At 43.9% G+C, this 13833-nt stretch overlaps 1 protein-coding gene across 1 annotated transcript; it reads left to right on the top strand.

Moving 5' to 3' along the window:
• The first annotated feature begins 7729 nt into the window (after positions 1-7729).
• LOC138723949 (adipogenesis regulatory factor-like) lies at positions 7730-13833 on the top strand. Its single transcript, XM_069863510.1, has 5 exons — positions 7730-7912; positions 8128-8368; positions 10552-10614; positions 11515-12295; positions 13707-13833. The coding sequence occupies exons 2-4, from the start codon at positions 8308-8310 to the stop codon at positions 11619-11621; spliced, it is 231 nt and encodes a 76-aa protein (XP_069719611.1). The 5' UTR covers positions 7730-7912; positions 8128-8307; the 3' UTR covers positions 11622-12295; positions 13707-13833.

Below are 13833 nucleotides of genomic sequence, written 5' to 3'. Positions count from 1 at the left end.
TAGCATTTGTTCTTTGCTGTTTATTGTGCTGACACCAGAGCTTGAAAAGTCTATCCTGATGTCTTCTGGGTGTAATGAATAGCTAGAAGGTAACGTATGTGTTAGAACAGAACTGCATCGGTGCTGGCAGGGGCAGGCAGGATTCCTGTGAAATGCATGAGTCTGATACCAAGTGCCAGAGGAGAATCACCGGTGCAACGCGAACACTGAGGCTGGTACTGGTTACAGCAGCGCATCAGCCTGCAGCTACAGGGAGAGCAGGAGGGACCTTCTGCCTTCACAGACAGAGAGAATGCAAAATATCGCTACAAGCTTATTGCTGTAAATAATGAAGAATGAGTTTAAAGCACATCAGTAAGTATGGACCTAAAAAGGGGGTCTTTTATTCACCTACAGGCGAATCCGCGAGAAGGCAGTATGAACAGATTTAAGCTGCTTCAGCATCAGGTCATTAATCTTCATTAAGCTGCATAATGATGACAGCTACAGAAGGTATTACAGGAGGGACTCGCTGTAGCGTGGAAGGATCAAGCAAATGGGATACCAGCCTCCCTCACACATTAACAATACACATAAAGCTTTGCCTTGCAGAGACCACAGGATTTCCATCTGAGTGAATGTTTGATCCCGACAAGGAAAGGGGACAAAAGAGCTCAAGCAGAGATAACAAGGCCCCTCAAAAGAATTTATATCTGATATGTGCACAGTCTCTTCTGATGTCCTGCAAAACATCTGCAGAACTTGCCAATTAAATGGAATAACTAGAGTTGAGGCTAAGGTAAGAAGGCGTAAAGGTCCGTGATATTCATGCCCAGCAGCAGGAGGCTGGAGCCTATTCTTAGTGCTCACTGGAGAGAGACAAGGAAAAGCCCCTTTGCTCAAAGCTTTGCTTTGTGGAGATATAAGAAGTAATATTCTACCAGCCATGGGGAAGGAGAAGTTGAGTCCCCTCCCTCCCTACAGCACATGTGGGAGGCAAGGGCAGGTATTGGCTGGACCAGGCTGTAGCTCAAAGCAAGGAGCAAGCTGCTCCCTGAATGCCTGTTCCCTCAAGCAGGCTTCTTCCCTGGTTCAAAAGGTCTTAAACCAGGGTAAAATTATGACTGTGGAGCAAAGATTGCAGACAGGCCACTTTGCAGCACTGAGCTACGTAGCCGCTTGGGAGATAGGCTTGCAGCACACCATATCAATAGGCTGTGCTACAGCATCTTCTTCCCTTTGGGAAGGATTTAGCTGGTACCTACACACCTATATCTAGAACCATGAGCCTAAATGCTGCTACGGGCACTGAAAATGTCTAAACGTTTCTTAAAACTGCCTCGGTGCTTGCCTGCATCTCACACCCCTGAGCACTATTTCACAGCCAGGCTGGACGGGGGTTCAGCACGTCCCTGCTGGAGCCACTAGGCAGGTCTGGTCCGGTACCGTGGCGATCACAGCTTGCAAAAGTCTCTATACATCTTGCACAAGGCAATCACAGCTTTAAAGAAGAGATGAGGAGATGTGGCCTTCTCCCATGTGAGTATCCGGTGTCAGAGAGCGGGAGCTCTGCCTGTGCAATAACTCAGGGTTTCCTCTCCCAGACCAGCTGCTGCCCGGCCAGGGAGAGCAGAGGTGCCAGTCTGTGCGGTGTTTGTCAGAGGTAAGAGCGGGGAACAGTTGCCTCTCCTGAAGTAGAAGGGTCTGTCATTAAAAAGCCAAAAGATAATTTATTAATTATTCAATCAAACCTGGTCTGTTTGGTTCACTGCATGGAAAAGAAGGACGTACTTTTAAGGAGAATTCAGACAAACTTAGGGAGAGGTGTTGGAAGGAAAACGAAAAATGGAAGGACTAAGGAAATTAATCAAAAATCATCCTTGGGTGAAGGTGCTTTTGTAAGGCAGATGCTGGGAATCCTTCTGCCCCAGGTAAAATCTACAGAGGCAAACACTAGCAAAATAATATTTTGCTGGCCGTTCACGGGCTGGGTGATCAAGAGCTTCTTTTACACATCTCACCCTGTGGTTTATTTGAGCAGGCCTTGTATGTGTGATACCTCTTGTAGAAGCTGTTAATTTAATCCCACTGTGACCAGACAGTACTTGGTGCCAGGCGCAGCAGGGCCAGCATCCACCCCCAGGGAAATGACTCCAGGTGCTCACTCTCCGACCTCTGTGATTCCATGAGCTGCTGCCAAAGGTTGCCTCATCTTTGTCACACAAATAACCAGAAAATGCAGGAAGACGTTTATTTTTTTCCCCTTGTAACAGCGAAACTTACTTACTATGTAAAACTGCAGTTAAGCTTTATTAAGTGATTTGTTCTGCTACAGTTCATAGCCTTTGAGAGCTCCCACTAATATTGGTTTAGCCATGGTCTAAAGGGCATGCAGGGCCTGATTTTTTTGAAGATGTTTGTCTGGAATGCAGAAGAGAAAGCAGTGGCTGTCTCCAGACTATCTATATGTGCATTCAACTAATTTAAATGCAAATCAGGTAATAATACACCACTTCAAATTCCACTTAATCTTGGAAGTCCTGTTTTCATGTCGGCATAATGCGTGTCCTAAAACTGAACTCAATGAGCACTTGATTAAAAACTGAAGGGCTATTTTTTAGTGCTGCTGTCCGTAAAATAGATACAATCACACATTTTCATTTCTTGGACACCTTTTTCTCTGTTGTCACGTACGTCGTTTGTAAATGTAATGAAACCCTCCCAAACCACATGAAGACACTCCATACAGTTACTAGCGTATCAGAAAAAATACAGATTAAACCTGAGCTTTCTAAATATCACACAACACCCTGCCTGCATCACTTTGCACAGCTCTGTTAGCCCATAGTGTTCTTCTGTCAAGGTTTGGCACTGTTCTTTTCTTTTCGCATGGATCCCAGCGTGGGAGCGAAGCAGCCTCAGTAACTCTTCTTCTCCACCTTTCCTCTCCCCGAGCCACAGGTGGGTGGACGGCACAGAAGGGTAGAGCCAAGGCATTCCTTCCTCTCTGCATGTCCAGAAAAATATACAAAGCCCTCCTGTTGACCTTACCCTCGTTTTACATCCCAGCTCATGTCCTCAGCTTTTCTAGGCACTCCTGGGATAGGACTCCAGCTATTTCTTTCCCTAGCCCGGTGCCAGATTTTAAGGCAGTAGTCAATCCTTTTTCTTCTTTTTCCCTTCTAATTGAAGGACAAGACATTTTTTTTTATCTTTGCCTATATTGAAGCTGCAGGATATCATGTGATGCCACAACAATTCCAGTATTGCCTACAGGAGAGCTGGGAGGGGCTCTGTATCAGGGAGTGCAGGGATAGGACAAGGGGGAACGGTTTTAAGCCAAAAGAGGGGAGAGTTAGATTGGACATTAGGAAGACATTTTTTACTGCAAGGGTGGGGAGACATTGTAACAGCTTGCCCAGAGAAGTCACGGATTCCCCATCCCTGGTGGTGTTCAAGGTCAGGTTGGATGGGTCAAACACCCAGTGGGCGGTCTCCCTGCCCATGGCAAGGTGGTTGGAAGCAGATGATCTTTAAGGTCCCTTCCTACTTAAACATTTCTATGATTCTGTGATTCCATTTAAGCATCATTTTAGTCCTCGGTGCTCCACAAGGCAGCAGAAACTGGATGCTTCACCTACGCATTGGCTGAAGATTTAGAAATGAGGAGGTAAAGAAATCCATATGTACTGGCCTTATTTTGATTTCATGCTTTGAAGCAGAGCTAACTAACGATTTCTGGAGAAGGCTGTCACCTGTGTAAAAAAGAGTGAGTTAGACATACTTTCCTCCCAGAAATATATTTGAATACTTGAACGGAAGGGCTAATTTATCTTAATTAGAACAGCTTTAGTTTGATATTTCAAATGACTAATGTATGAGTTATGACAATTATATCTTTTTATGGTCAATCAATTCTATTACTTAAAAGAATTATATTTCTTGATGTAAACATCATATCCCTTCCACACCAATATCAGGCTCTTAGCAGCTGCAGATGTTGAACGCTGCACACTTTGTTAACTTCAGGAATGATCTATTTAAAACTCTTCAGCCCTGACAAATCATCGCATCTACCTTGCAGGTGGAAACCATACCTACCTATAAAACTCAACCATGGTAGAATTATAATTGAAGAAAACCTAAATAAATGTCAACACTTCCCATTTAATTAACTTGTTTTGCCCATTTTCATGTGTAAAACATAAGCTCTATCTCTGATCAATTACTTCTCGCCTTCATCAGGTAATAAAAAGAGAAGGATTCTGTTACTGATATGTGAGAGGGTGCTCAAAGTTGCCACAGACGAGGTGTGAAAGGAAACCAGAACTATTGCTAATTTCCCTGCTGTGCTTTGTATTTAACTCACAGCTAGTTGGGCTGCACATCTGGAGTTGCCAATTATCTCCAGGGCTGTGCATCGTAGAGGCCTCCTAGCAGTCCAAGACTCAAGTTTGAGTTTCTTTCCCCCCAGACACAAGTAACTGGTTGTCTAATGGACTGAGAAGGAGAAGAATATGGATAAAAAGCCCAAGGAACCAGGCACAGCAATGCAACAGTAAGACAAGTTCCCTGATGGAGATGGCGACGCTTCCCATGTCTCTGTTGTGCCCAAGCAGTGTCAGGGATGTGCCCCAGCATTGCCTGGAGGAGTAACTTTTGAAATGGCCTGAGATCTCAGGGGCACCCTGGCACGTAGCTCTGCTTGCACACCATGTTACCTACCCCAGCTGGAATTAACCAGGATAGCTCTTTGCAGCCTCAGCAGATACCAAGAATGGAGCAAAAGTCCAAACTAACTTTCCACACAGAGGCAGTTTGCGTTGACCTTAGGACACATGCAATCAAAGGCCTGGAAACCCATTAGAAAAGAGGTAAATGCGTGGGAGGAGCAGGAGTTTAAACTGTAGATATACTTCAGGGCTGGAACCTTGGATCAACGCTGTGGAGAAATTGAGAGACGAGGAGGTCACGGGCTGTAGTGTTTTGGCATTTAGCTTTCAAAATTCTTTATAATATCCTGGCCCACCCCCATGTTTTCTTGTCATGAGACAACAGAGCTGAGAACTGGTAATAGTAAAATCCCACAATACTTGCTGGCCGTGTCCATCAAGTGCTGGTTAGGTGTTCTCTGATGTGATGATGGACTATGGAAAAGCATACAAGAGTCAAAGCAAAGACTGAGACTCACATGAAACTATTCTTGAAAAAGCTGACTTTTTCACCCAGATGTGCAGTATAGCTTAAGTCCTACTAGTCTGGAGACACGGCATTTCAGAAGACTGCACATTTGAAAGCTGAATTCCATGAAAACATATCCACTGGTGGCTCTGGGAAGTGACAATTGTTTTGAACTCCAGCTGAAGTTGTGGGAAAGGCCACTGCCCAAGTGACTGCTCCGCAGTGCCCAGGTGGCTGCTGTCCAGCCATCCAGCTCATCATGAGCTCAGACACTTCTCACAACACTTGTAAGAGATCCATGGAAGCCGACCAGGAATGCCTGTGCACATACTTACACCTGGTGTTGGGATGTACACACAGTGAAATGTAAGTCGGATGACCTATAGCTTGGACCAGGACTGGAATTAATTTTTAATCATATAATTATTTAGCTTAGTTCATTGATGTGTAATTAGAAAGAACTTACTATTTTGCTTTTACTCCTAATTAAATAGTCTGTCTCAGGAAAAGCTTTCAACAATTTCTGTTGTGATATTATTCTCCGAGGAGGCTGAGGGAAGGTTGCATTCTTTTGAGAAATTTTACACAATTCAAATGTAACTCAAACCTCTACTAGTATTCTCAATATTCATAACAGAACAAAATGAAAACTCAGAGATAAATTTGCTGTAAATTTCTCAGCAGATGAAATTCAAGTTCTTGTTTTTCTTGGGTCAATCATCCTTTTTATGTGTGTGGACTCTAATCTCTTCTATCTGACATCAATCCAAAACACTTCATCTTAACTTTAAAAACATATTGTTAAAAAAGTGAATAAAGATGATGCAATACATTTAATTAATTTTCTGATGTGGATTTTTGACTCTGCGAGCCACTTGATGCACAAGAGCAAAATATGTACTATACCAAAGGTCCTTTTTCTTTCTGCTCTGTACTTCATTGTAATGACCGTACCATATCAATTTTCTGGGCAAGTGTAATTTGCTTTCTTTGCTTTTATTTTGCTTGAAGTCAGGATAATGATATTAATAATAAGGATAAGATTACATTAGATGAGGAGTCCTGTTGCTATGCTGACATAGGTACAGGTTTTAACTCACTAATTCACGCAACTTAATGCTCTGAGCAGGAAGAAAAGCAAGCAGTGGCACAGATCAGACATCACTCATGAGTGCAAAGTGCTGAACAAAGATTTCCACTTGGAAGAAAAATAGTTGGAGCTGGCATAATCCAGGTGGCTGTCAGAGCAGAATTGAAGATCAATATTTACCTGAACTGCTAAGGAGTCTTTAAAATATTGCTATAAGGTGATGGATGTTTAATACTCGGTGTAAGTGCTCATTGGTTTTAAATGTTCTCCCAATCTCCTCCTTTCCCTTTCAGACCTCCCCAGCCAGCACCAGCAGGGCCCTTGAGCAGAGTCCAGCAACAGAAAGGACCTGGGAGGGCAGCTGAAAGGTATTTGCTGCTGGAGCCTCGACACATCGTCTCTCAAGCGGTGACAAAGTGCCTGGTGGGGGCTGGAGGGGCTCTTCCTCGCTCTCACAAACTGTACAAAGTTAACCGAGGCAGCAGCAATCTGGTTAAAGAGCACGGCTGAAATCTGCCTGTTTGTTATGGTTTCGTTGTTGCTAGGTTCTCGGCTCTGAGCAGGAAAGATAAGTATGTTCGTGTTAGTGGTTTTGTCCAAAAAATGCCAGAGCCCCACAGTACTGAGTGTCTTTTATCTGAGTTTTCCCCAAATCCAAATAAGAAAAGCATTCCGAGAAAGAAATCAGCAAGGAATTGAAAAAGATACCTGATGAGAATATATAATTAAAGTGTTAATTGACCTGTCAAAGGGGAAAGAGAATTGCTGTTTGAAAAAATAAGCGTATGGTGCCAGCTGTGCAGAAAGCTGAAAAGAGCTCTCTGAAATGACAGGCTGAATAGGAGTGGCAGAGGAACCCACTGAACCTTGTTTTCTGCTGCTCGTCCTCTCTTGGGTACTAATGAAGGGCTAAACTTATGAGCATTGTCACTTCCCACCCTAGTTTATCTGCGGCATCTTGTTCTTGTGCGTGTTCCTCAAAAAAAAAATAGCTTTCCTCAAGAAGATGAATGTGGGTATGGACATCTGAACTGAGGTGCTTTGTGCACTGGAAAATGGTGATAAGGAATCTGAGCCCTACAAAGCCAGGGAGCTCTTTGGCCCCCAACTCCACCAACACTTTACTTGTACTAAGTCTCTTTGTAGCAGGGATTGGTGGCAGAAAACATAGAGACTAAAATCTAGTAGGAACCTATGAAAAGCCAGAGGTTAAAGCCAGAATCTTATTAATGTAGTGATGTTATTTTAAACATTATTTCTGTACTAACAAAACCCATAATAAAAAGCTGCACTTGTAAAAGGTGAGTTTGCTGATTTGGCTTCTTTTTTCCCCTTCCTCTGAGAAGTGTAAGAGCTGTTGCTGGTTACCTGCTTTACCTGCCCAAGCCAGACAAAGCCCTCGGTGATGCTCGGCCTTTGCATTCTGATTTGGGCAGACAGCTGGAGAGATGACCAGTTTTGCATTTTCCCATAAAAACAGATGTAAATGATAACTGTCACCACCTAACAGCATCCCACCTGATAAGAAAAAGGGATTGTGATTAAAAATGCGGAAAACTGAATGTAGTTTGGGCTGGTTTCTGTTCTCAGGAGGTTCAGCTGAGGGAACAAAAGAAAGAGAAAGAAGCCGGCCCAGCAAGGATGAAAGTTGGCCATGCCCAGGTACTGCCACTTCAGTAGTTTTCCAGCACTCTGTACAAAACTCAGTTTGATGTTTTTTAAATCTGCTCATGTTGGTGGAACAGGTTTTTTCATGATTTTGAAAAAAAAACCCCAAACTTATAAACAAAGACAGTGCAACGAAGCAGAAATCTCTACCTGGGCACACCCTTCCACTGGGGAGGGTAGATAAACGGCTTTTCTGTGTATATTTTCAGCTCTCATCCCTCACATTGAAGCTCCACCCATTGTATCAATCACCCCCAAAAGCATCAGCAGGGCTCTTGGCACGCGTATAAAACCAGGACAGGTCAGGACACCTCTCACAATGTGCTGTACATTGCCAGACGCTTGGTTTTATTGAAGCAGAGGAGTGTTAACGGGTGTCAGCAGCCACAATGTCAGCTAAAAACTTCCAGGGACTGAAGGCACAGGCTGAAGGTGCAGCAAAAGATGCTGGTAAGAAAGATCAAATACCACTGTATGTTTGGGGTTTGGGCTTAGCTGCTGCTTTCACTTACCATCATCTGAAGTTGCACTATCTTCATTGGTGCAGACAGGACACAATTTTTCCTTTCCTTTTGGTTCCTGGAGCCAAATGCTGGCCATCACCTGGAGAAGGTCCCAGGCTGGCCACAGCTGTCAGCTCAGCATGGGCAGCTGTCTCAGGTCCTTCAGTGGCTGCTGAGCATCATCCAGCCTTTGTCACACCCCAAACAGATCTGTAAATTTGATAGGTTTGGAGCACCGGAGCCTTTTTTTGGTAGTAATGACACTTGTGTATCCAGCATTGATACTGCTCAAGGTGGCCTTTTCTCATGCTCTCCCTGGCTGCCCAGGGATGATTAAATGATTATTTAATCATTTTATCTGTCATCCATTTCCTCAGCTGAACGTATGTCAACACTCATCCCACAGCAAACTGTTCTGGCATCACAGTGTGTCTCAAGCTCTGCCAGGGGAGGTTCAGGCTGGACATTAGGAAAAAATTCTTCACAGAGAGGGTCATTGGGCACTGGCAGAGGCTGCCCAGGGAGGGGGTTGAGTCACCTTCCCTGGAGGTGTTTGAGGGATGGGTGGACGAGGTGCTGAGGGATATGGTTTAGTGTTTGATAGGAATGGTTGGACTCGATGATCCGGTGGGTCTCTTCCAACCTGGTTATTCTATGATTCTATGACCTTCTGGTAATAACTGCAATTAATATTGACTGCAATTAACTGTTTGTAATGAGTCGTACAAGTATGTTTCTGTTGTATTCTTCTCCAGAAGTGATCATCAGGCTTTACAGGGTTTTTAAAAAAACCCCGTGTACTCATTTCTACCATAGCTGTGCCTGTGTTGGAGAACGAAGCACTGCATTATTATTGGCGCTGTGCATTGGAAACCAACTTTTCAATGCAAAGTATAACAGCTTTTCGTTTAAATGAAAAATTGCAATATGTGTGCAGTTTATGCAAGCATTTTAGAATCATAGAATCACTAGGTTGGAAAGGACCCACTGGATCATCGAGTCCAATCATCCCTATCAATCACTAAACATTTTACAGTATATTCCTCGCAGTGTTTGTGCGCAGCTCATTTCTAGCAGGGTGTAATTTGTATCGGATGCAGCCCTGATGAGATCCAGCAAAAACTTTGTTGTATAGCTAAAATATTTGAACACCATTGATTTCTTTGGAGGTAAAGTTCATAGGGACCTGGGAATGAATGTGTAGCAGACACAGAAACGTGATGGAACCTCTTTCTGAAGAACAAAATGGTTTATATAGTAGTTTATATACCCTGAATATATTCAGGCCAATGAGGGGTCACCTTTTCTTTTAACAGAAGTGGTAGGATGGCTCTCGCTCTTTCATAAACTATCAGACATCTTACATTTTACATGGCATCTCACTTTTTTAATGCTTTATATTCTGGAGTTGATCTGTTAGGTTTCTTTATATTCTGCAGTTGATCTGTTACGTTTCTAGCTTCTGCTCCCCTTCTTCTATTTATATCTTATTTGTAAAAATCTCTCCTGCTCTGTTTAATGCATCAGCTTCAATTTTTGGAAAAGGCACTACTCCCAAATGGCCCACAAAGAAAATTTATGCTAGACAGCCAAGCTTCTCCAAGTGAAATAAAGCGTAGTGTAAAATAAGCACCTTGCAGCTAAAAGTCATCATTCCAAATCACCTTATTTAATCATTTTATCTGTCATCCATTTCCTCAGCTGAACGTATGTGAACACTCATCCCACAGCAAACTGTTCTGGCAACACAGTGTGTCTCAAGCTCCACCAGGGGAGGTTCAGGCTGGACATTAGGAAAAAATTCTTCACAGAGAGGGTCATTGGGCACTGGAACAGGCTGGAGGTGGTTGAGTCACCTTCCCTGGAGGTGTTTGAGGGATGGGTGGACGAGGCGCTGAGGGGCATGGTTTAGTGTTTGATAGGAATGGTTGGACTCGATGATCCGATGGGTCTTTTCCAACCTGGTGATTCTATGATTCTATGATAAGGAAAGCACACAGCCTCCACCTGCCTCATACGAGGGGCAAAACCCTCCACAGACATGCAGAAAAGCCAGTTGACAGGGAATTCCTATAAGCATAAATGTGAATGGCTGGAAATTATTATTTCTTTTTTTGTCCTTCATTACAGCAAATGCATTTGGACAGGCTACTCAGGATGCAGTCAACCAGTTTACAGAGGCAAGTCAGAAAGGTAGGAGAAATAACGTAAAAATCAAGAAGCAAGCGATGGAGCAGCTCAGCACAAGCCATCAGTGGGCTGTGCTCATTCGCCTCTGCCCCACAGGTGCTCTCAATCCAAAATCCCTTGGTTTCAGTGACATTTTTGGCCAATTATAAATCTAAAAGGACAGGATATCAGGATCTGTTCCTTAGTAGCTCCATACGTTTACCGGCAGATGCACTACATGACTCCTCCACCCCCAGACCACCAAGTCCCATGCAAGACACTAAGAGTTTCATAGAATCATAAACTGGTTTGCGTTGGGTTGGAAGGGGCCTTAAAGATCATCCAGTTCCAACCCATTTTGGCTTCCTTTATAGAAAACTCATGCAAACAGTGTGGAACAGCTCTTCTTTCTTAACGATTAAATAACCCTGTGATACGCCTTGCTTTCCCAGCCAAGAGGGCAGGGATCTGCCCAGGTCCAGGTCCACACCAGCCCCAGAGTTTCTGAGGCAGCAGCCAGGGTCAAACAACAATGATCCCACAGCTGGAAAGGTGCCATCAGGAAAACACTGGTGTCTTGTTTCTGATAATTTGGAACAAATTACACTGAAAACCAAGCTCAGTTACTACTTAATTTACTAAATTTCTTAAAATGAAGGGAGAATTAGCAACTTCAGGGCCTAAAATGTTTAATGAAATCCAAAATGCGTTGGTAGTATTTCCTTAGAGCAGATATTCTCTATAGCTCTACGATGTGATGAGAAGGCAGGGCTTACATAGTCATTAACGATAGATGGGGAGGCAGCAAAATTGCCAAAGCAGAGCCAAGATCTCAGAGAAGAGAGACACTTGCCCCTTCTATCATAATATTAAACCATGTTGCATTTTTCAAGCATTGTGCTTATATTTTTCCTTCTCTTACAGCTATTGACAAGGCTTCCAAGACAGTACAAGATGGGGTAGAAAAAGCAACTGGACAAGCTGCAGAAGCAGTGTCTGGCCTTGGGAAAAAATGTGGATTTAAGAAATGATGCTAATTTAAGCGAATGGTATTGCATGCGAAAATCTCTCTTTGGTCTGCAATTCCCCACTCCTTTGTGTAGAAAAATGAAAGCTGTTTGAGATCTGGGTGATTCCTCTCTCTCCAAATACATAATTTTAAGGCAAAAGGCCCTCCTCCTCCTTCATGTAGGAAAAAAATAAATCTTTTATCGCATCTTGTAACATCTGTTGGCAATCTTTAACATGGCTCATAAGGCTTCAGCAATGCTATTGCCTTACTCTTACAACAGCACAATGATTATTGCCACACTTGCTGAGTGTATTTACAAAATCAGTGAAACCTTTCATGTTCTGCGACACCAGAACTTTTGTGTGATGAAACTGAGTTTCCTTCCAGTAATCAAAAATGAAGATTTTATGTCAGTTGTTTGTTTGTTCCCCTTTGCTGTGTTTTCAGATTAAGATAAATAAAAGGTACTGTAAGATTTAAACCACCTAGAAATGTATCACTGTGTTATGTATTCTTCTTGCTTTATTGGGCTTTCAGTGAAGGATCAAACAATGTTTTGCAAATCTTTTGCTTTTTGATTCCAAGTCCATCAGTGCCCATCCTGTAAAACAGGTAAGTACTGAATCATTTCACAGTTGGCAGATGGACATGGAAACCAACAGCCCCACAACGCAGAGGAGCCCCATGGTCTCTGTGAGTCAGTGGGGACTGTGATGTCCTCCTCTTCTCCTTTCTCTCCTGTGCCTGTTGCCAGTCTAGATTTAGAATCACAGAGTCATAGAATGGCTTGGCTTGGAAGGGACCTTAAAGATCATCCAGTTCCAACCCCACTGCCGTGGGCAGGGACACCTCCCACTGGATCAAACTGCACCATCCAACCTGGCTTTGAACACCTCCAGGGATGGGGCATCCACGACTTCTCTGGGCAACCCATGCCAGTACCTCACCACCCTGAGAGGAAAAAAATTCTTCCTAATATCTAATCTAAATCTCCCCTCTTTCCGCTTAAAACCACTGCCTCTTGTCCTATCCCTATGCTCCCTGATAAAGAGCCCCTGTCCAGATTTCCTATAGGTCTCCTTTAAGTACTGGAAAGCTGCTAGAAGGCCTCCCTGGAGTCTTCTCTCCTCTACACTGAAGAAGCCCAAATCTCTCAGCCTGTCCTTGTACAGGAGGTGCTTCAGCCCTCTGATAATTTTTGTGGCCTCCCCTGGTGTCATTCTAATAGATCCATGTCCTTCCTGCGCTGAGGGCTCCAGAACTGAACACAGTACTCCAGGTGAGGTTTCACAGGAGTGGAGTTGAGGGGAAGAATCTCCTCCCTTGACCTGTTGGTCACACTTCTTTGGATACAGCCCAGGATACGGTTGGCTTTCTGGGCTGCAAGCACACGTTGCCAGCTCATGTTGAGCTCATCCACAAGCACTCCTAAGTCCTTCTCTTCAGGGCTGCTCTCAATCCATTCTCCATCCAGCCTGTATCTGTGTTTGGGATTGCCCCCACCCAAGTGCAGGACCTTACACTAACAATTTCTTGTTACCCACAATACATCTGTTAAATCTCCTGGGGGCAAAAATCGAACGCTTCATCCTAGTGCACGCTGGCAACACTAATAGCAAAACCAGCTGGTAGCATTGAGGTGGGAGATGGCACCACAGCATGCTCAGTGCATCTCTTCAACCATGCTCGAGCTGCAGCCTCTGTGTGGCAGCCCCAGCACACCGCACAGCAGCTAACAGCTCTCGGAGGCAGTGGTGTTCAGGGATGTAGCCACTGTGAGAGATGGAAGTGGTTATCTTCATGCTTAGGAGATGAAAATATTTGTTTTAGATTACTGCTTTCTGGGCAATTGGAGGCTGCTGCAGCGAGACAGGTTGTCCGCTTAGTGCTGTCTCTATCAACAGAAGGCACTAACACCCATTTATTCACAGTAAGTGCTCTTTCCTCGGCCTTTGGGTTTTCTACTGCTAGACAATATTTCCTTTTATTATGTTTTTTTCTCCTGTTTTGAAGCCTTACTCATCTGATTTCAGTAATAACCTAATCTAGGCCTTACAAAAGAAAACCAAAGAATAACCAAAAGCATCTGGATTTAATGAAATAGAGCAATCCAGGAGAGCTTGAGATACTGCTGCCTCGCACCTGTTGGCCAACAGCCATGGTTGACCAGGGTTTGCAGAAGCTGTGCGAGCACCAGTCTTCGCGAATGCAGTCCTAGGATAAGCCGACTC

The sequence above is a fragment of the Phaenicophaeus curvirostris genome, chromosome 9 (genome assembly GCF_032191515.1).
Source record: "Phaenicophaeus curvirostris isolate KB17595 chromosome 9, BPBGC_Pcur_1.0, whole genome shotgun sequence".
Classification (NCBI taxonomy): Eukaryota; Metazoa; Chordata; class Aves; order Cuculiformes; family Cuculidae; genus Phaenicophaeus; species Phaenicophaeus curvirostris.
The sequence above is the reverse complement of the archived record's forward strand: the minus strand, read 5'-3'. Positions and strand labels throughout refer to the sequence as shown.

What these genes read in the sequence shown, in the direction of transcription:
- LOC138723949 (XM_069863510.1), top strand. Translation starts at nt 8,308, where the DNA reads ATGTCAGCTAAAAACTTCCAGGGACTGAAGGCACAGGCTGAAGGTGCA. An exon ending in AGGTGCAGCAAAAGATGCTG is followed by an intron (nt 8,369 to 10,551) that starts GTAAGAAAGATC and finishes CCTTCATTACAG; the next exon opens with CAAATGCATTTGGACAGGCT. An exon ending in TACAGAGGCAAGTCAGAAAG is followed by an intron (nt 10,615 to 11,514) that starts GTAGGAGAAATA and finishes CTTCTCTTACAG; the next exon opens with CTATTGACAAGGCTTCCAAG.